We start from the raw sequence: 24195 nt of genomic DNA, 5'->3' as shown, positions 1-24195 counted from the left end.
GCTCCCCTCCTGAGTCAATAGGAACTGTATGCATGTTCTGTATGCTCAGACAAAAAAGGCATTCTTTCAACTGCGCCGTGACTCTCTGAAGGGGGTTAAATGGTGCTGCTCACTGTTGTGGGAATTACAAAAACCAAAGTCGAGGAAAAAGACGCACAGGGCATTACTGCAGCTTTAGAATCCCCTACAAACAAAAGCGATCAGACCAGAGCAAGGATTTTACACACAATGTGTTACTCTTTCATCTGCCTTTGCCTGTGTCTGTAACCGGCTGAGGCAAGCCTCTGGAAGGTTCTGGGAGTACAGGTACAGAGGAACAAACCAACCTCCTCAGGAAGGAAGACAGGCTTCAAAGACTCCACTCGCACAAAGAGTGGATTTCTTGATGCAGACCCCGTGGCATCCCTCCTCTTTACAACAGCTATCAAACAGATCAGTGAAGGTCGGAATTTGGAAGCACCTCAGACTTCTGGAGCTGTAGCGGTATTTAAGCAGTAAAGCAAGATCAATAGCCGAGGGTAAACGAGATTGATTTAGGTATGAGTCAATAAAGGCTTCCTTAGTGTGCAGTATGGCAGTAGAGCTGAGACGCTACTGAAACAAAGGCACACATCTCCATTTTTTTCTTACCACAGAAAGGTTCTCTTCGAGTTCACACTGTGCTTGGCTGCAAACATTCATCTTAAAAGTCTAACGATTTTTATTTAAATTCTTGAAGGTTTCCTGCGAACAATGATACCATTTGTTGTTTTTTAAAGTGAAAATTCAGACTTAACTCTGGCACTGTTATCATATTTTGTTAGTTCTTTGTATTCGATTAAATTTAATTAAGAGGACGTGTACCATCAGCAAACCCTCTGTTTGCTACTTCTTTACAATTCCTATAAAATTAATTATCACTATTATTATCTGAATTTATTTAATATTAAGACAGTAAATGTTCTCTGAATATGCTCACAAATATAAACTACTTCACTGTTCCTGAGTTTTAGCTAGCTGTAGAGTCAGGCAGTTTCCAAGTGTAACTGTTAGTGATTACATGATGTAAAACAAAGTGTTTAAAAAAAAGAAAAAAGGACATACATCCGCATTAAAAGCCATTCCTGACCAAGAAATGACAGGTTTTTGTTGCCATAACTCAGCTCAGTTTATGTTTAACATACCGGATACTGGTACACAAACACAGTATGTTCAATAAACAGAAATCCTGAAAAAACACATGTACAGCCTGGGGATATACTCCTTATTAAAAAGAGCTGCACTTAATAGGCTGTCGTATGTACAGCTTTTCATGTTTGTTTGCGTGCAGCAGTGTTTTCACCTGTGGTATTGTGCTTGAAGAAACTGGAACTCATCCTTGATCCTGTCACAGGAATCAGAGGTCGTGAATTTCAGCTGCTGCGATGAGGCCTGCAAAAACATAGAGAGAAAAACATCAGAGAAGAGCCACTGAGAACCATGTTGAAAGAGGAAAGGAAAAAAAAAGCAGGATAGGTGAGGAGTGAAGGCAAGAGAAACAAGAGACCAATGTGGGAGAAATAATTAAAAACACGAACATGAAATCAAACAGTTTTCAATTTGCCACAGTCCAACGAGCAAAGCATTACGAAGAAATTGGTTGCCAAGCATGTTTCCAAGTGTGATGGGCCAAATGAAAAACCCTGAAACTGTGTGCATGCTCAAAAACAGAAACATCTAAACCTAGTGTTCCTGCCAGCTTTTTAAACCCCTGCAAACGAACTGTTCTCTTACACACAAACCTGACCCACACAGAGATATAATTAGCCATAAATAGATTAAAACACACCCCTACTTAACCTTCAATAGACATAACCCAGACTCAGTCTGTCCTTGGTTTGGCACACACTGCTTCTTTACAGTGCTGAAGCAACCTTATGAGTTATTAGCCAGGGCCGTGATGAAAAACAGCACATGCTGTGAGCCATAACATCCTATTGATTGATGATGCATGAGGCAAAATGGTAATACAAAGTGGGTAATGATTATCTTAACATTCCTTTTTGTTATTCCAGCATTCACTTTGAGTGACAGTGAGTAAACATTTAGGCCTGCTTCTTGTATAACTAATGATACTTTTATAAAGATACACATAAAGATACTTTATAAAAGTATCAATATGGGGAATTTAAATTCCAGTGCTGACATTATGTGTCTCTTTGCCACACTGTAACAGTTCTAGCAGTGTTTGTAAAGCATGAGTTGAGTAGGAATAGATGGCCAATTTAATTCAACTAAATTTTATTTATATAGCCCCAAATCACAACAACAGCTGCCTCAAGGCACTTTATATTGTAAGGTAAAGACCCTACAATAAGACAAAAGAAAAAACTCCAGAAATCATATGAACCCCTATGAGCAAACAGTTTTGCGACATGGGAAAGGAAAAACTCCCTTTTAACAGGAAGAAACCTCCAGCAGAACCAGGCTAAAGGAGTGGCGGCCATCTATAGCGCTTTACTAGTCCCTAAGGACCCCAAAGCGCTTTACACAACCAGTCATCCACCCATTCACACACACATTCACACACTGGTGATGGCAAGCTACACTGTAGCCACAGCCACCCTGGGGCGCACTGACAGAGGCGAGGCTGCCGGACACTGGCGCCACCAGTAGGCAACGGGTGAAGTGTCTTGCCCAAGGACACAACGACCGAGACTGTCCAAGCCGGGGCTCGAACCGGCAACCTTCCAATTACAAGGTGAACTCCCAACTCTTGAGCCACGATCGCCCCGGTTGGGGGTGAGTGGATGAAGACAGGACAAAAACATGCTATGGAAGAGTGCCAGAGATAATAATAGCAAATAATAATTAAATGCAGAGCGGTGTATAAACACACTGCGAGTGAAAAAGGTGAAAGAAGAAACACTCCGTGCATCATTGGAATCCCCCAGGACCCTAGATCTATTGCTGCTGGTTCCTTATCTTAAAAGTCGAGTGGGTGCCTGTCTCCTGAATCCAACCAAAAGCTGGTTCCACAGAAGAGGGGCCTGAAAGGTGAAGGCTCTGTACAATAACCTCAGTTTTATCTGAAGTTAGAATCAGAAAATTTGAGGTCATCCAGGTCTTTGTGTCTTTTAAGACATTCTTGCAGTTTAACTAATTGGGGTGTTATCTGGCTTCATGGATAAAGTTGGGTGTCATTTGCATAGCAGTGAAAATGTATGCTATGCCTTCTGATGATACTGCCTAAGGGAAGCATGTATAATGTAAACAGAATTTGTCCTAACACGGAACCCTGTGGAACTCCATAATTAACCTTAGTGTGTGAAGAGGACTCTCCATTTACATGAACAAATTGGAGTCTGTTAGACAGACATGATACAAACCACTGCAGCACAGTACTTTTAATAACTACAGCATGCTCTAATCACTGTAATAAAATGTTATGATCAGCACTGAACGCTGCACTGAGATCTAGCAGGACAAGCACATAGACGAGTCCGCTGTCAGAGGCCGTAAGAAGATCATTCGTAACCTTCACTAAAAGGTGTTTCAGCCAAGACAGCCGTGCTGTTATGAATAACTACAGAGACTGTGTTGTAAGTTACCCATATGCCAGCAAAACAGGTATGACATAGTAGGGCACAGACACAGAATTTCTGAGAATTTCCCCTGTGCTATCTTGGAAAGAGGATATTGGAAGCGGATACTTTGAGTGCTGTGGGCAGGGTTTCCATGGGTCAGGCTTGCTCTGACGTGTACTTTGGATGCTCAGTGACGTTGGGATCTGTGCCTTTAACTCTCCTCAAGTCATTCCTGAGGATTCTGGCTGGAAGCGCTGTCTTTTGGGTGCTTCCTTGGTTTCCAAAAAGTTTAAGGTGGGTGGTATATTTCAAGGTAAAAATCACATTAAATTCCACTACCCAGGGTTTCCCTTTAGATGACTGCATTTGAATTTGCTTCAGTCACTGTTTTTTTATGTTGTGGCCGATCTGTGAAAGTCATGTTAAATTAGCATACATAAAATAACACAATGACACTGTCTGTTTGGAGCTAATTTGGAGAATCACCTGACAAGGTTGGTTTTACACCACATTAATACAAAAAAATAACAGATTTGGTTATGGTGATTTTAAAAGATTCATTTCTGGCATTCTGCCTTTATTGATAGGAAAGCATAGAAAGCAGACAGGAAAGCAGGGAGGGGGGATGACACACAGGAAATGGTCTGAGGCAGATTCAAACCCAAGCTCCTGCAGCAGCCTTCAGCACATGCAGTGCCAGCTCATCTCTGAGATATTGTGGCGCCCACTGATGCCTTTAAAAAGAATCTTAAAAGTTCATTTATTGGGAGGCAAAGGTTACATGGGTTGATTATCTGTTTCACTGGTAAAAGACAAGGCTAAAATAGGTAAGGCTACCTATTTAAAAGTTTGTGTTACTTTAAACTGGTTTAACTCAAAGCCATGTGTTAATGCCCAGAGTGGCCTGTGCATTCAAAATTAACCTGCCACACTGAAAAAAGAAAAAAAAAAAACCCACAGAGCACTTTAGATATACTGTGATTCAAATGACACCCATGTCATGTCAAAGAGACATTGGGCTTTTTAGCAAACAACATCTTTTGCCTAGCCTGGATGTTGCCATTAGCCCTTATTGTAATTCTCTCCACACTACATTCCCCGGGCAGCAGTGGATCCACGGAGCACAGAGAGCATCAAACCCAAATAGGGACAAAATCTCATTATTTCTCAGCATAATGCGTCATGTGGGGGGGGAGAAAAAAAAGAAAAAAAAGAAAGACATTTTCCACACTACGATCGAGCAGGTACAAAAAACCATCAGAATTCTGATTGCAGCACTTACAGGAAGCTAGCCCGACATTGTTAGGAATGACCTGTCGCTTTGTACTCCGCTCCCCACGACATGCCGCTCAGTCTCATTTTTAACTGCAAATAGCCTCCTCTGCATTCACAGAACAATAGACTGAGACTATGCGAAGCAACAAGATAGCTTCAGGTTGTAAGAGCAGATCTATTTGATTCACAGGATAAAGTTTTTTTGTTTCGCTTTTTTGTTAATGGCTCAGTAGCGAGTACTCTACCATGGTTTTAAGTAGGGAAGGCATTCTTTCAGGGTAAAAACATTTGGTATCATGTACATGTATGAAATGCGTTTCGTACTATGGCCGCAAAACATTTGGGAAATTCAGAAGCGCTAAGGTCGGAAGAGGCACAGGAACTTAAGACTTTTATTTAGAAAAACATAAAACGTGCAGTCCCGTAAAACTCTGACAGTGACCTCGGCCATTACACTTCCAAATGGTACAAGAAGCCCTGACATTATAATTCTGCCTACAGACACAAAAACCCCAATCCCAAACAAACCAGTCTGCTGCTTAGAGACAGAGGCTTCGACTGTAAAGAAGAATAACCTTTTCCATTATCTCTCTAGCCAGTACGGCATGGACCAAGCTCAGCAAACAACAGCTCAGCTATATGGGCCTGTGCCACACAGAGCCTGTGTCAACACAAGGCACTTGGCTAGAGGCAGCCGTGGAGCTCACACTGCACTGTGTGTCCATGTTTGTGTGTCTATGTACAGGCTGCCCCCTGTGCCAGAGGGCAGAGCTGTTGCTCAAGATCCGATTTCCTCTATGTGAACTGTAATATGCAAGCGTTTAACATGCCAAAGAGTCAGCTGCCCCAGGTAGCTGAAGAAGAGAAAAGAAGTGGAGGCAGAAGGAAGAAAAATAAGAAACAGAAGAAAGCAAGAAAAGGAGCAAGAACTTTCTAAAAAACACACCATAAAACCAAACACCAAGACTCACAAGGGCCAGATTAGGGCTTTTATGGCAATGACACCTTTTCTGTCTCACCTTCCCATCACTATCTTGTGAAACAGGTGAGAAATGTTGGATGCAACAGCAAAAGATTCACATTATATAACAGCCTGAAATAAGAAATCAGCTTTTGGCTGCCATAGTTATAACATGTCAATTAAAAAACTAAACTGGATAAAGAAACAGCGATGATAGATTTGTGTGACTTATCAGGCAAGATAATGAAAATGTCACATTAAAAAAGTCATTTTTAGTTTAGTACATCACACACAGCACACTGAAGTCACTGAGGACAAGTGGCTCAGTTTCACCAAAAATGACAAACAGTGTCTGACAAATATTGCTCCTCCACATTTACAACAGCCTGAATTACAACATCTGCAGCCTACAGGAACCTGATGCTTATTAGCCCAACTTTGACTCCAAATTGCTGATGACATTTTCACATCTGATTGATAATTCTGCTTCTTGAGTAATTACTCTACACTCTCTACTTTCAGCTTGATATTTTTCATTTTATTTCATTTATTTTTGCAGCAATGGCAACACTGTTATTTACCCCAGTGCATCATACGGCCCTAAGGGAAAGAGATTGGGATTTGACTATTACTTGCTGGGTGTAATTACTGTAATCACATTACATTTTTCAGTAATGCATTACTGTACTAAATTCAGTAATTAATTTTCAGTTACAATTATTAGTAAATTTAGTTACTAATTAGTTAAATGCATTGCAAAGTCTCTTCAGTTTCTGCAGAAATGTAAAAAAACTCAATCAGCTTATTTCAGTTCATGTGCCTGGAGGAGGAAAAAGGTGGCGTGATCTAAAGCCTTTCAGGCGTGGAGATATAGACTTTACTTTTATTTGTATTGCACAAAAGGACAAGAGCGTGATGGTGAAAGGAAAACTGTGTCGTATGTAGGAAGGTAGATAGACTGAGTGGTTGGCAGCTGTCAACAAGTGGCTGCACAAGTCAATATAGCTTTAGAAAAATGCTTCACAGTTTTAAATATATTTTAAAACTGTACAGCAAAATCAAACCCTTTTTCTGATAAGACATCCAGCAAAGTACAAGAGCTATGAGCACAATTCTCTCAGTGCTAGTGAGAGATTTTTACCACTCTACAACCAGAGTATGTAAGGCTATCCCAGCGCCATGAAACATACACTGTTAACAATGTTTATTATCTCTTTCTCTGTCAGTGACCAAAACAAGGTGCTCTATGGGGACCTGAGAGCACACAACAGATGGATGCCCATAATGTTAATGAAATACTGCCGTAATATTGTGACACATGCCATCTGCGGTGACAAAAAAAAAGGTGCTTGCATGCTGCGTGAGTGGATGTGTTTGTCCAAGAGAGAGCTGGGCTAATGTATGTGTGTGTGTGTGTGTGTGTGTGTGTGTGTGTGTGTGTGTGTGTGTGTGTGTGTGTGTGTGTTGCATTTTGTTTGTGTTGCAGAGGAATAGCCTAGACAGTGTAAACGGTTGAGAGGATGTGTGTGTGTAAGTGTGTGTGCACATCTGTGTGTGGGGTGTGATAAGCCTCTATATATGGTGCTCGGCTGCCAGAGGAACAAATGTTCACTGCCATGAATCATACACAAGGATACAACAGCCCACACACACACACACACACACACACACACACACACCCTCACAAATTTGCATAATATATACACACACACACACACACACACATGTGCGCATAGCACCTAAATGTAGGACAATCTCTAATTTGATTCTGCCCTGCTCCTTTGAGACGTAATTAAAGCATTAAAAAGCTTTGTGCGCTGGTGAGGCAATTGAGACAGTCTTCAGCGAATAAATGGGATTCATCGTTTCAGGAAATTGCTGCCCCACCTCCATCCCCCACCCACCAACCCTAAGCACACTCATCGCCCACCCCCGCCCCTCCCCAAGCACCCACCCTTCCTGGCCTCATCATCTGGTCCAATCCATGTGAAGTCTACTGTGAACCATAATGTCTATTTTAAATAAGAATCAGGCTAAGGCCGTTTCTGCTCCACGGATCAGTCGACAAAAGCGATGGCAAAGGATGGAGATTACAGAGGGCACTCAGCTTTACGCACACACACATAGATCACACTACAGTGATTAGACACACCAACAATACATGAATACAGTGGAGCATTTAGACACACAAACAGAGCGGAGACAACAGCATGTATCTACACACACACAGTGACGCATGCATGCATGCACGCACACACACACACACACACACACACACACACACAATAACAGCAGGATACATTGGAAAACATCCTCCTCAGTATAAATCCTGCCTGAGGGTAGCAGCAGTGTGGGGATTGTATTTCCTGGAGCACTGCCTAACTGTTTACATCTCAGCCGGAGTGTGTTTCTGTGTGTGTGTGTGTGTGTGTGTGTGTGTGTGTGTGCGTGTGCGTGCGTGCGTGCATGTATGTGCTGGGGGCAGGGATGAAACCTTGGCATTGTAATCACTCACTAATGACTGGATGTTATCTCACTCCCACTTTTAAATGAATGCAGAAGATCCACACTGACGAACAGTTGGCCTATTTTTCAATGCCAGGTTGTGTTTGCTCCATAGCAACAGTCTCAAGGATGCCATTTGAGCCGTCCGGCTTTTCTGTCCATCACAGATTCCCACTGCCCATCTGAGTGTGGAGTATAGGCATATTATTATTCTTCAGGCATGACGTTTTTTTCTACGTGGCTGAAAAGAACAAGTGTTTCCATCTGATTTCTTTTTCTGCTGAAAGCAAAAACAAAGAGTATTCTTTTTTTAGTTGAGTCTGATGGTGAGATTATACATTTTATGGGTAATTTACTGCTGGCAGTATGCATGTGGGCGATGCCCCAGTTCAACTTACTTTCACACCAAGTACAAGTGCTTACATTTAGACATATTTTAATACCAAGGACTCAATAATAATGCAGATTTTCAACCATAAAAGTGAGAAGCACCCTAAAAATCCAGTGATAATGTACACCAAATACTCGTCATGAATCTGAATCTGTAGGCTCTGTATGATTCGGATTCTGAAACCAGCACGTATACCCTGCCATGTATTTCACTGACTTTATGCAACAGGAATAAGTAAAGACATATAGATTATACACAGGAAATTAGAGCTGGGCGATATAAGATTTTTTCATATCACGATATGTTTTTTTCATTTCAGGCGATAACGATATATATCACGATATAAGCCAAATAACTATATTTGTAAGATTTAAATGTGCCGTTGCTCACAAGTAAAATGTGAAATAATTAGCAGCTTGTTTTAATTAAAATATTTATTTCCCATAATAAGTTCAACAGGGTAGATGTACTTAAGGAACATGAGACTTCAGTTTCAGATAAATAAAGGCAAATATTGCAAACTACACAAAAGGCAGCCACTAAAGCGTTTAAGTTTCAAAATAGAACAAACAAAACAGACTAAATTGTCAATTCCACTTAGAAACAAAATATTAATTATAAAAATAAATCTTAGGTCGTTTTACAGAAGAACAGACAAAATTGACTAACTTTTGTCAATATCAAATAAACTGAGAACTAAAAGAAAATTCTCAATCTCTCCTTGTTGTATAGCTTAGCTTTTCAAACAGTTTTAACAGGTACTTTAGTCTGACAACAGCCGAATGACGAATTAGCGCTTTCAGTCAGAGATTGAGCATGCACCGCTTTATTGTATTTCCAGACGTGCCGTTCGACAATCTCTCCGGCATTGGAACCATCATCTGTTTTTTCTTCGGTAACCTTGATTTTTCTCTAGTCGGCAAACTCCTTTCCTTCATTACTCGGGCTGCACAGCTGCAAAAACAAATACACATGTGCGCCTTGGCGCTTGTGCTGTACGTAACAAGTCACGTGACGTGACGCTGCGCCTGTGATTGGTTCGGCTCTGTGCTACTTAATTTGGATTGGCTGTTCTTTTCTTTTTTTTAAGAGGACAAGAGAGATGAGGCCTATCACAATAGTTTAATTTTTCTATTGAGAAAAAGTTATTTCGCAATACATATCGTTATCGTTTTATCGCCCAGCTCTACAGGAAATATAAAAATAAAACCCAGCGCTACAGCCATACACTGGCAGTTTGTTTGTTTTTTTTAAATACAAACACTTCATGACTATAAAACTGATATGCGCCACTTGTGTACTACTCTCACACCTGCTATAGCCACGTTCACTGACTGCAGTAGAAATGCGGTGTTGGCGCATCCATTCTGTGCGCTGTCATGATTTAAAATCAATGGGAGATTTCCTCAAGAGCAAAGACGGTGACTTAAGTATAACTTCCAGCTGGAAGAGTGTGTGGAGTCAAAGTCTGTAAACTTTCTGGCAGCTTTTATTAAATTTGATGATTTTATACAAGCAGTTTTTATGCACTAGTATTCACTGAAATTTAACTCAATTTAGATAGCATGTCAAACCTGCGTGTACAGCTGCTTTATAATGCTACAGTCACACCACAGAAAGCAGCAGTTGGAGACTGCAGAACAACATAAGTATTGCAACCGTGTGAAATTAATTTGCAAATGCACCGTCTTTGAAATAGTTGTTTCAAAGATGGAGTCAAGTTGCTATCAGTCTATGATTTAATGGGGTGAAGTTGGCAGTTATGTGCAATCTGTTTGTGAGTTAAAAAAAAATCTGCAAACCTGTGGCTTTCAACATCAGAGAAATTCACATTAACCAGTTGCATTCGGACTCCAGCCAGTAATGCACGGAACTGAAACAGAAAGTAAGAAAATCCTCCGCCTTTAGTGATGAAGTTGCTGCAGTATGGCGATTTAACAGCAAAATGACATAGGTACTCAGCAACCTTGCTTTTACATAGGAATATAACAGGCTGACAACCACCTGACCTTATGGCAAAGGCACACATCGCAGATGAGTTTCACTCATTGACTCAGACTGATGCCAACATGTACTGTAAACAATGTCTTCTGCATTTATAAATATACATGCAACCCATCGCCCATTTGTCTGAGCACGACTCCAGTCATTCCACTTTCAGCATCATCCCGTCTCTTTGTACTGGTGAAACGAACGCATGGTGTGTGCGTTTATTTGGGCAAACATTTCAGCAAAAATCCATCCTGACATGATTCACAGAGCCTTTGAGGGCTTAAGCTTTTTGCTAACACACGAGCAGCAAACAAGATCACATCCTCCATCTAAGAATAGCTCCAACCAAACAATTCCATCTAAATATCCCGGATTAGTGTTTGGACTAAAGCATATGAGCCCAGTGATCTGAGAGAGGGACAGGGCTAACTGGCCCACATCCAAGCTCACCCCCAGCCAACTCTGTCTGGGCCAAAAGGAAGCCTTGCTATGTTAGCGGCTAAGTGTGTGTATGTGTATCAGAGAGGAGAGGCTGAGGAATAGGATTGTGTCTTCAGCCGCTCTGGACAGGGCTTTAGAGCACGGGGAGAGCCTAATCCTGTTTCGGCCAGGAATTTGATTTTGATTATTATCTCTCACAAACCAAGCAGAGGCTTACCCCCATTTCTGCAGCATTATCCCCACAACACACAAGCACACATACACACACCTCCCTCTTGCAGCCCAACAGATTTGACCTCGTTAAGACGCTTTAAAGGGGATTATTCTACTTTTATCACTTCGAGTGAAGTGCCCTTGCAAACATAGGCTTGGCATGTCTTACCTTCCCTCCCCATTCTGAACTATCTTGACCCCCCCGAGCGAGGCCAGCCAAGTACACAGTACAAACACACACAAACATGACAGTTACAGCACGCTGCCCTGCAAACACAGATGCACCTGTGTACAAAAATATAGTACACTATACCCACACACACACAGGCTTGTACACAATAAGACCTAACATAAGGTGGGGGAGGCATAGTGTAACACACACACACACGCACACGCACACGCACATGCACACACACCACAGGAAAAGAGTGCAGAGATTGCAAAGCCAAGGGAAATGGGCAATTTGTCAAAAGTGGGGAAAGTGGTGAGGCCGACAGTACTGTGGGTTTGGAAACCATGGCTGAGATTAAAGCCAGACTCGCAGAAGGGGGGCTTTAAGATTACACCCAGTACGGCTGTGTAGATGATTGATGCCTGCTTGTAAAAACCAAGGTTATTACTTACAACAGCCAAAGAAGGAAAAAAGACCGGGAACGAAGAAGGGAAGATTAGATAAGTTTGCAACAAGTAAGTGAACAATGAAAGGAGAAAGCTGGAGCACTGATATTTGGGCAACACCGGGGGAACTCCAGAGTTCTTTGGCACATATTGTTTTCTATCAGAGTATTGTAATTTCAAGTGTATGCTGATGAGCTCTATTTGATTTCATGTTTACGCCAACAGCATGCAAATGAGTTTTTTATAGTAATGGGACCAGGACAGACTGAACAAGGGAGGTTCTCATTGCCCTGCTGTTGAATGGTCTCTGAAAAGGCTGTTGGTGGGGATGTGGTAGCATATTGTTTCAGTCATGGCCTTACCGCTGTTAGGCACACAAACAGAACATCTAATTCGCCTTTGCACATTGGCAGATCTGCGGGCCGCGGCCAGGCAGGGGCAATCAAGCCGCCTCCCGTCGAGCCGCTTTGTTCCAGCCCATCGCACCGTTCTGCTCTGGGGAAGGTTTACCCCACCCACCGCCACCCTCCTTTCTTCCCACCTCCCACACTCTCCTCCTAGGAAGCAACTGCTGAATACTGATGCAGTTCCTCACTACATCCCCCCAACATTAACTCCCACACGAGAAAACCACACACACACTTTAAGAGAAACTTGCAAACATGCCTGCAAAGACACACACGCACAAAGTCATTACCACATTTTTTTGTGTGGAAACGCGGGCACACACACACATTTTGTACTCATGCTAAAAGAGAAGAATGTATACAGACAATAAAAGGACATCCCACGTGAACAAAGTCCTCTATTACTTGTGAATTTGTAACCTTGACATGCAGGCCTCGTCCGTGAAGGCAATGCAGCAGAAATACACGCAAGCACACTCAGAAACACACATCAGTATCTCCCGCAGATTTGAGCGAAACCAAACACAGGACATCTGTTTTTGTTTATGGTCACATTCTTTCTGGTAAATTTGCTGTGGTACTTTGTGTAAAGCAAAGCAGCCCGAGCTGACAAAGTGATGCACCGACAATTCAACTTGCAAGTCTCATGCTTCTGTGGAACCTTTAGTTTCTGTATTATAATCATACAAAACCAGAATGTCAATGACGCAGTCCCTCATCTGGCTTGTGATCCATCACAATTCATAGGTTACTGCAATGTGTGAAATACATAAAGAAAGTTTTGTTGTCATTGGTTACCTGTATTGGACTAAGTGAGAGTAAGAAAAGACACTGAGAAGCTAAAGAGGCTCACAAAATCTGACCAGTACTCCTGTAAAATGGAAAAGTGATCGTAAAAAGACAAATATGACCTTGAGCACATTTTGGATAAAGACATTTATCATCATTTTGTGATCAGTGTGTTCAATTTTCAAGGAGGAATACTGAATCTTGTCAACTGGAGTCAGATAGATGGACAAATAGACAGATAAGAGATGGATAATTGACTCCTCGCCACTAAAGAAGTTTAGGGGTGATTTAAATAGAATACTGTATAAATACTGTAAAAAAACTGGCAGCTTCAGTTAAGCTTCATTGTAGGTTTCATGACAGTAACTGTAACACATACAGCACATAACAAGCATTTACGAGCTCTCTCATAAAAGTTTAGCCTTGCTTGTACCTTAAAAATACGCCATTAGTTGTTTATTTCTTTTCATCAGAATCTGTGGATAATCATGTTAATTTCTCTTTATTTATTTATTTATAAAATCACCACAAGGTGAGAGTTTTGTAACTGATTGGCCCAGCAGGGAAGTGCATCATTTATAGAGCAGTGACACGTTTTCCGTCACCTTGATTCAGTACTTTGTTCAAGCCATATGCTTCTCTGGGGTGCCATAAACTCCAAGGTGCTTGTGCGTTTGTTGTTATGCATAATATACATAAAAAATATTCCTCTTTGCAGACATACTTATGAATCCTACTTTTTTTAAAGTTCAAACTAACTAATGTACAGTATGCTATAATTGGCTAAACTTCAGTGGAAACAGTATTGATAAAAGCCAAAAGTGACTGAAACTCAGAGCATAAATCATGATGTGATGTGGGCTGAAGAATCTGAATCACCGAACACTACAGCGTCTGCTCAACTGAAGCAGCAGCAAACTAAAATAGCATTGATATTTATATGATGAGAAAACGGTAACCTTCAACAATTACTGCATGAAAAACTATAAATACAGTGATGACGTTTTCAGCACTGTCATTCCACAGCAAGAAGATTTCGACTTTTAATCCAAACTGGGGTTTTGCATGTTCTCCCTGTGCATGCATGGGTTTCCTCTGAGTGCTCAGGTTAAATCCATGTTAGGTTAACTCGTGCTTCTAAAATAGCCAGTGATGAGTGGCAGACAAAGTGCTTTAAGTGTATAGAATAAAGCAATGTGTGAATGTATAAATGCGGGTTGAAGTCGAAAGTGCTTAGAGCGGTCAGCAACTCCAGAAAAGCCCCTATATGCATGCCAGTCCATTACCATGTTGTTTATCACGTCATCTTTTTCCATCTCAATTTATCTTAATGCACTCAACTCCTAATATTTGCCCAACACTACTGAATTAAAGTTTACATTAATCTGCCTTTTCTTCAGCCTTTTTCACAAAAACATGGTCATATTTTTCTAGTAACTTGTCAAACTGATGATGTGCAAAAGGCAACTTATTTATGGAGTCAAACACAAAGAAGGCATACATGCGGAGAACTGCAAGGTAAGGGGTTAAAATGGCAATCATGAACCACAGAACCCAAGTTACCCCTATGCTATCAGCAAGGCAAACCCAAATACAAATCAATTAAGTGAAGCCACTGATCTTTTAACTTTGTTTGTGCTGTTGATGCCTTTTGGAGCATTTTTAATGCAGCTATCTAACTAATAATATAGCTTCTTGTGTACAGTTCATCCAAGAAGTTTTGGTCAGTGAAATTGTAATTAGATTAATCAGATGTGTCTTTGCATTGCGCCCCTCGGCAGTTCAAACACCATGGACCGATCGTCACTCTTGTTCTACTTCTGGGAATTCTGCTGGAAGTCTGCCTGAAGGGTCCGTGTGTATAATTGATACACTGCAGTGCAGTTTCTCAGTCTGTGTGATCATATAAAATTTACAGGAACGCAGACGTCTGCACGGAGCCTCATACTCACAGTATGTGGACAAAATTTATGTCACTTGGACCCAAGCACACTCTAGCAGGTTTGCAGAGTGTGAGCAGCACCGATTGCAATTTTCTCAGCAAATTATGATTTCTGATTATTTGCTATCTGCCAATTATTCTTATTCTTTATAAGAACTAAAACTGACAGCCTATACAATACATATGCATATACTTGATAACTTCACTGAATAACAGGACATCAACCCTTCTCCCGGATTCATTCGGCTCTATAATTTTTCTCATAACTGTTTTGATCCTTTGCTCAAACTGAGGCTGTTAGTTTGTGGCTGGCTCCGAGTTCTGGATAGCTTTAGTTTAAGCCACTTTTTCTTTGTTAATTTCTATAAAATGTCCATGTTTAAGTGACTCATTAGGTTTGTTGTCACGAACATTTATGCGGTTTTCTCTGCTGTTTACTTTAGTGAAAAGTCTGAGTCTTCACTCAGTTCCAAGCTAACAACAAAGTAAGAGGCTTTAAGCATGTGTCCAACTATTTGCCTGTGCGGCTTTGTGGTATAACACAGACTAGCTCCTTAATGGTCATATGTGCGGAGAGCAGTGGAAACAGACCGATTCTTGTCTCTGGCCAGTCAACTGGGGAATCTCTAATCCAAATATAATAATTTCTTGCTCAAAAAAAAGAACATGGCAAGGCTTCAATATGCATAATATGAATGACTACATCCATCTATTGTTTTGACTACATAGCATGTTCCCACATCTGATCTACTCTATAGGTGAGCAGAAACTGTTTCTTCTACAACCAAACACATAAATGGGTTGTTGAAGAAAAAGAAAGCATGAAAATTATGCTGGCACTGCAGTGTTTTCTCATTTTCAGGTGGGCTTTCTGTGTTTAGAAACAAAGAAGAAAAAGGAACAGACTCAGCTCGCTGTCCTCCAATGTGCATTTGCAGAGTTTGGGAAGCCAGCCACCAGCAGGAGGTATAAGTCAGTGTCTGAATCTGTACTCGCATCTTTTCTGCCTACTTGAGCCTAAGTCAGTATGTGTGTATGCTCAACAAGAGAAGGGCTGTACCAATCTACACCCCTCCATTTTAACCAAACCCCAAAGCACTCTGACAATCATCCACTGTGGCCCTTCACCAAAATCAACATCACCTGTGACCCATGGCCTCTACTCGGCCACTTAAATGAGGGGCCTCCTGCAGGTTGGTGATGTTTGGGTGGGTTGGTGGGTGGGGGGCACATGCAGGGCTGTGTTTGTCATGCTAATCAGCTGGCCTAACCTCAATGACCCAGACATCTGCTGGCCTGCGTGTGTCAAGCCCCACATTCAATTTGTTCCCCAGATACAAAAAGCAGATAAGACCCTTGAGGCTGGTAAGAATGTGTATGTGTGTGTGTGTGTGTGTGTGAGAGAGCGAGGGAGGGGTGGGGGGTTCCAATTGACGTTGAAAGGGAAAAATCCTTTTATTTCTATGCATGTACTAGAGCAATAATTACCAGAAAAGAAAGCCAACGTGCATGTTTGTGCGTTGTCATGCTCGCCTCTGTGCGTATTACTGTGCACGCACTAAGGTCCAGTAACCCCCCCCCCGCCGCCAATCATCAGACACACATAGTTAAGCTTGTTGCTCTCTCTCATACACAGACACACAGTAACGTGTGTCTGTGTGTGTGCAGCAGAGCGATGGAGCAGGGGCGGGGGGAGTTTGTTTAATGGGCGAGACAGGGGACCATGGGGATTAAGCTCCCCCCAGCTGGAGGCTTTAGAGGAAAGGCTGGGGGCTGTTCTGTTAATTCAAGTGGGCTTAATAATGCCTGTGCACCCTCTGCCCCTGACCCTCCCACCACTACATTAGATCTGGGAGGAAACACATGATAAAGGGAGACAGGCAAGAGGAGGTGGAAGTGTGTGTGCTGTGTGCAAGAGTGTGTGTGTGTGTGCAACCTGTGGCCATCTCTACAGTCGAGCACATGCTCAGGGGACTTGTGAGATTTTGCCTCCATATTACTTGCGCTACTCTCTGGATTTGGCACCAGGCCTTTCAGTTGCTCCACTTTCACGCCACAGCCAGCTTTGTTGAAGCTGCATTAGGATTAATCAACACCCAAACAATATGGCAAATGCTGTCAACTGGGTCAGGCACTGTGCCACGATCAAATGAGGCTTTTCCCTCTTAAACCAATGAACTGTGCCTGTAACCTGCAACGGGGGATTAAAACGTGCCCACTGACATAAAATGACAAGTGAATCCCGCGTTAAACCTCGGAAACCTTAGTCTTCTTTGTTTCTAAAGCCCTTTTCAGACATGGGATATGCAACGTTGCTGCCTTTATCAATATGTTAAAGGATTCTGACACTCAGACATGAGCGTTTTTCTTGCATGGAGAAAATCTGGCGCCCTTCCAGCGCCAAATAAAGATCACTAGTGTCAACATGAAAAGAAGCGCAAACAAAAAATATCAATTCAACCGCTGAGCCAGCAGTGCATCAGCTTAAATACAACATCTCTGTCTTACAACAGAAGCAGTCAACTCTGCTCCCATCCACAGCCGCAATATTTTGCACAGGCGCTGGATAAGCCAGCTAAGCCGCATGGTTTTGACAAGACCTGAATTCTCTGCTCTGAAGCTAGCGCAAGTTATTGTCCACAGCTGGGTTGTACCAGACTCTCCCACTGGTTTGTAACAGTAGAGTCAGAGCCACGCTGCAGCTCTTTGGGCTGGATATCCTCCTCCATCATTGTCATGTAGCCAGCTGAGCAGTGCACCTTCAACTTTCTCCAAAGTTCTATGGAAAACAATTATTCCGATGCCATAAAGCACCAACTAATAACACAAACACAACGTGAAAGTTAACTGTGTACATTTATTTCTTTAACACTGTGGTAAACTACGTGAAAGTTACAGTACAATTTGAAATTTCCAACTTTCCACTATAAACTCCGGCATCAAGGAACTTAGAAACCAAAGCGATGAGCACTGTGCCAGATGTTTAAAAACGTTAGAAATGTTCCAGTCTGCAGGGAATACTCCAATTCTTTTTTAACTACAAGTGCAAAATATTTGATTCCTTAGCTGATATATGAACATCAGATAACCCACTGGAGGACATTTTAGACCAGCATCTGTGGGGCTCTTTGACATATGAGTGGGTGGCAATTACATTACAGGGTTACCTTGGCAACTGGAGGTTAAAATGTCCACTAGCAACGAATTTACCACTGACCTTTTTGGACAAGCATGATATCTGGGAGTTTTTTCCAATCCGTATTTAAAACCCTTCCTAGTACAGATTCTGGTGACTATGTAATTCTTCCTCTGCTTGATCTAACCGCTGCTTTTGATAGAGTCGACTATGATATCCTAATAAGTCATTTACAGCATCTTGTGGCACTTCTTTAGGTCTATTTTCCAATTATTTTCTGTCTGTCTCACTGATTCTGATCCCTGCAATGCGGAGTTCCACAGGGCTCAATTTTAGGGCTTCCGCTGGGATCCATTCAAAAAAACCTCCTTTCACTGCTATGCTGATGATAGTCAGCTCTATCTCCTGTTAAGGCGAAAGAATGCAATCTCAATTAAATCACTTTTTGTAAGTATTTGGTGACATCATCACTTAGATGGCCGTAACTTTTTATGTTTTAATGAAAAGAAAGAAAAGAGAAGTGGTGGTGTATAGACCCAGTAGTTCCTATGGCCCCCCTCCTGTTGACTTGTTCCCTCAAATTTGGGCTTTATAATAGACAGTGACTTTAAACTGGACAGTTAAATTGGTGCACTAGTGAAATCTAGCTTCTTTCATTTAAGGTAATTGGCAAAGGTGAAACCTTTCCTCCATAGGCAGAATTTAGACAGTAATAAATGCCTTTATTATAGTCTTGGCTCGATTACTGTTAGACTAGCTCACCAGTCGTCTGACTAACAATGCCAATTTATACAGAAACCTAAGTGGAAGCTCAAAGAGAACAGAGCATTTTCCATTGCTGCCATTTGCACGTGAGATAGTCCCCTATGTTGTCCATTTTTAAAACTTATTTTTAATTACATTTATACACTCTGACTTTTGACCCAACATAAGACAGTGATCTTATTTGTTTTTATTGTATTATCGTTGTTCTTATTTATGTTGTTTTTGGACTTTTATCATTTTCATTGGAATTATTCACTTGTTCAACAACACTTTATATCTGCTGTGGCTGTTTTCAAAGTGCTTCATCAAATGGCAAACAAATGTCAATAACCAAGCAGCATGCAATGAACTGGCCATTCCTTAGGATCACTTAACAAAAATCATGTATGAATAGCTTAAACAGTAAAATGACCGATGAGCTCACAGCAAGGGATGCACTGATCAAAATTCACAAGTATCTCTATTCTTCCTAAAATATTACTGATCAACTAATGGGTGTTCACCCAAACTGTGCTTAAGGTCAAGGTCAAGTTCAGTGTTTACACATTCGCTTACTGATCGTGTCCCGAGTGGATCCCAGAGGAGACACAAGTCCTTATTGGGTTGCATCAGGAAGGGCATCCAGCGTAAAAACTCTGCCAAATCAAACATGCCGAGCTACCCACTGTGAAGACCCCTTGTGAATAACAGAGCAGCTGAAGATAGCCTCTTCTTCGTCATCAAGGTCACATTTTTCATTCTCACCTAAAACAACTTGTAATTCCAGCAGATATTTCAGAAGTGTTCCTGCAGCAGTCCTCCACTCTGTGCTGCTTAAAAAAAGCAGGTCTTTTTTTTTTCTTTTTTTTTAACCAAAGCAGTCAAGTTGCACAGAACACTTGAGGAGGGCAGGAAGTCAAGCCACAGGAATGGCAAAGAGAATCTAATCAATTTTCAAATTAAACAACCTTATACAGAGTGAACACTGCTTCTGAAATGCTCCCAGTTTGATCTAAAGCCATGCCAAGTATGGAACAAAACTGCTTCCAAGACCCAGCTGCCCGTTGTATTCCCAGCGTCAGACAATATGATAGCATTTGCTTCAGTGTATATGAAACCTATAAAATTGTTTTGAATCAGTATATTTAAATTTGTAGCCTTAACAAAGGTAGAGTGGACTGAAAATACAATGAAGCAAATAAATTACACTTAAATGTTTGCTAAAATTGTAATGTTATTGACTTAGCTGATATGGTCCATGGGTTCAGTTATCTGAGGAAAGAAGCAACTATCCAAACAGCAAAAAGTATGGAGACGGGAACATCTGTCACTTGTGTACAATTATGAAACAGCTAAAAGCCTACCGGCCTCTGCAAATATGCCTTTTAGATACACTTTGCATTGAGGAAATGTGCCTCAAATGTCTCAGTAAAGTCAACAGGTTTAAAAATTCAAAATAGGAAATACCTAAATATTTTAATAAGCATCCCAACCAATAAGAGGTTCCCCTGAAAATCTGACATGAGAGGATTGTTGAATGTGTAAGTAACTAAATTTGTTTGCGAGACCCATCAGTTTGCTATATCGCGGTGCCACTTCTCTCATCCGCCAGGTCCTTATCGGTGACACTCATATCTATATGGGTGTCACATATACTTCCCATCCCTGAACCTTTATGACAACAGCAGCGACTGAAGAGAGGGTTTGAATAGGGAATGTGTGTGTTTGTACAGTTTATTTATGTGAAAATTCACAGTGGAGGGCGGTGTGTATGTGAAAGGTTAGGCGTGACTGACTGTAGTCGGTTAAGACTGAACCAGCTGCAGCTCCGGTGAAAAGACGTTAAATTCCCAAACCCCATTTCTAATCCTGTGAGTTTGGTCTTAATACTCCAATAAGGCGTAAGAGCACTCAATTGGATTAGAAAAATAACCTCCTAGATAAGTAGACAGGCAGGAGTGGAGTGGCCCAGCTGCTCTCACCTTGGAAAAGGTGACTGAGGACTCACTCCATCAGGAGGTGACTGGTTTACAACTTCAACCAGAGATGAGAGAAGACCAAAGATGGCATCTCGTCCCAGTAATTCCCCAGTAATTGTGGAGTGCAGGTTTTAATATTAATAATACAATAACAACAACTGTCTGACATAAGTTTTTTGTTTTATTTTTTCGCTTGTCCAGAAACGGTACCTTTACTGTACTCTCTGATAAAAGGTTTTCTTTAGGATCCACAGAGATCCACTGGAAGCAAACAAAATGGAGAGGTTGTTATTCACTCAAATGTTAGGAGTATTTAATAATCTGAGTGTCTGGGAGGATATACACAGTGTTGTGGTAACCAGCACTCTGGCAAAGACAAAGACAAAAGCTACAATAATAACTTTCTCTTCCAGAGATAGTCATGCACAACTGTAATGAGGAGTGGGCGACATAGCCTCAAAATGACATCACAATTTTTCAAGAAAATTTGCGTAAATGACAATACTGAAAAAAAATACTGAACAATGTTTTATTGATGCTTGCAGTAAGTGCAAGTAAACAACTGTAAGTAAATAAGGTGCCAGCAGCTGCGTTATTGTAGTAGCTCCACAGTGTTGTGGTTTACACAACACACCTTACACAAAAATGTACACCAGTGTTTATATGAATAACTACAGTGACTAAATGTCCTTTTATATCACGGGACTCAAGTTGCAACACTGCTGGGACTATGCACAGGTGGTACTTGTTTTCTTTTAGACAACCACTACAAAAATTAGGTAACCTAACAGACTCAATTGACTGTTACACAGAATAAACACTTTTAACATTAACTTTCAGTATTTTTTTTTAAATGCTACTAAATGTTATGACTTCACACTGTTTTTCCTGTTTTTGTACCTGATATCTATCCACTTCTGTCCTCTAATCAAGGTAGACTCAAGTATTCATCTCTATCTGCAAACAAGTTCAACATGTTACTGTGTCTTCATGGTGAAAGTGACAAATAAAAACTCCCCGGTGTCTCACATACACACTTGCAATTTTTCACAGTAAGGACATAACTAAATAGTAACCAGACGGCACCAAAAGTACTTGTACGCAAATGTTGTCAAATTCTAAGCCCATTTGTTCTTACTAAGGAAATTTTCTGAGGTATGAACGCTACACACCCTAAAAGAGTTGGGTTTTACCACCCCAACACCACGGGCAAGGCTGCAATGGTAGCATCTTATCGCTACAGTTCTTAAAAAACAAGAAGTAGTTCAAGTACAGGTTCAAAGTGTACTGGGTTATTTACAGTAGACAGAGCCACTGCTTCACACTAATTTTAGATGGCTAAGTAGTGTGAAATTCCTGGCGAGATGTTGTTTGAAATCAAAGGTTTTCTAAAGCTCGAAAACATGCAAAACTAGAGGACTGCCAGTAGCTTTTGGACTTAGCGTTCCTGACAGATCTGACTGACCTGCTCGATGAATTTAATTCAGAACTGCAGGGCGAGGATAAAGATGAAATCACCATGATCAGTTCAGTGAACACATTTAAAGCAAGCAGTCAAGTACGCTGCCACCCTGTGACCCGAGGAAATCCTCGTATGCAGGCAGAACTTTAATGTCAACCCCTTCTTGCCGCTTGACAGTGCACGTTATGAGGAGGAAGTCCAAAACATCTTGTCTGAACAGGAGTTCTTGTTCTGCCTGTTGGCAGCTATCGGTTTTCTGTTTGATGCAAGTATTGATGTAGATTACGCCGGCTCTAAAGTTGCGTAACTGTTTAAACTGGATTGCTCTGCTACTAAGAACAAGGTGTTTTCTATACATTAAGGTTCAATTCAGTACATCTGCAATAAATGCAGGGTTTGGGTATGGATTATGGGGGGGGGGGGGGGGGTGTCTCCCAACCTCATGAGAGCCACCTTGAACTGCAGTCAGTTAGTGAAGCAATAATTCAAGTCTGCTTTCTCTCACATGAAATTCAGCAGTTTTAAATACAGATAAAGAATAACGGATGACCAACTTGTGTCCTGCCTAATATTTGATTTATAGTACTGTGTTTAATCTACAGGGTAGACTTCAGAGAGCTCCATACGCTACGCCGTAGCTGGCCCTACACTTTCCTAAATATGTAACTACACGTTGTAGCTACAAACATCAACAACTGTGAAAGGTCTGTTTGTAACTGAAGCATATTAATTAGCACAAGGACAAACAAAATGTAAGAGGCTGTAATTGTATCTGATTTGGTTATTATGCTAATAAAATGGTTGTAGACAAATAAATTTTTTTCTCTTGCTTTCATACCTCTGATAAACTCTCTGCTTTAGGGGATATTCATAAGGATAAAACAGAGATTTATGTATTCTCGGATTTGCAGATGGTATTGAAAATAACATAATTTAGCTGAGGTTTCTTGGGACTCTGTGCTTATGAAGGGTTTCACCGATCTGACAAGCCAGACTGCAACCAGAGGTTCCCAAATCCTTCCATCCTACTTCTGAAGACTCACATCAGTAGCAGCAGCAGCAGCACAGTGCAGCATAATCAGGCTGCCACACAGACTGCCAAAGGGCAAAGCATTCGTGTCAGAAGACATTCTGGTTTCGGCTTCAGCAAACAACCCTTACCCTTTCAACAGTAAGAGAACTAGCGGTGGCAACAAAATGTTGCCAGAGAAAAACAGAGGGCATGATTCATAACAGCAAAGCAAAGTCTTTTTGCTGTTTGTTGTGTTTACCTGGATCTATCACACTGTTACTTTCACCTTTGCAGGGGGCAAAAACTGGAGGCCACCAAAAGGTTTCTCATAACATAATGGAGGTGGTTTCCAATGTCATTTTAAGTCACGTGTCAGCCCAGAAAGAAAAAAACACATACTATTTAATTTAATCTTATAGCTAATAGAATCAGGGCTCTAAAGCCATCCTGACACAACTGCAGTGACAGGTGACACAGTTCTGCCAGTTACTAAACATAAATGTTTGACCAATGGGCTGAGAGTCTTCCTCACTGATGAATGCATGCCCTGGACTTGAGTATCTGTTACCATGGAAACTTGGGATTTAGGAGAACAGAGATGTGCATTTTCCACTCATAAAAATAAATAAATAAAAAAAATAGAAAAAAAAAATCACCCACCTGCATGTAACAGTGCACAGCTCAATTTGCCTAAATGCCTGCTTTTTGGCATTTTGGAGAATGAAACTACATGGCACATGAAACGTGACAGCATTCAACTGAGGTGTTTGATTCGGATGATTT

At 41.2% G+C, this 24195-nt stretch overlaps 1 protein-coding gene across 2 annotated transcripts in view; it reads right to left on the bottom strand.

Moving 5' to 3' along the window:
• The window catches only part of tle5 (TLE family member 5, transcriptional modulator), a 54837-nt gene that overhangs the window by 29445 nt on the left and 1197 nt on the right, over positions 1 to 24195 (bottom strand). For both annotated transcript variants that reach the window (XM_005479042.4, XM_003439831.5), the window contains exon 2: positions 1322 to 1410. In XM_005479042.4, coding sequence (XP_005479099.1) covers positions 1322 to 1410 — 89 coding nt within the window. The remainder of the gene's footprint in view (positions 1 to 1321; positions 1411 to 24195) is intronic.

This window comes from Oreochromis niloticus, linkage group LG23, assembly GCF_001858045.2.
Source record: "Oreochromis niloticus isolate F11D_XX linkage group LG23, O_niloticus_UMD_NMBU, whole genome shotgun sequence".
Lineage (NCBI taxonomy): Eukaryota > Metazoa > Chordata > Actinopteri > Cichliformes > Cichlidae > Oreochromis > Oreochromis niloticus.
Note: the sequence above shows the minus strand (reverse complement) of the source record. Positions and strands in the feature narration are given on the sequence as shown.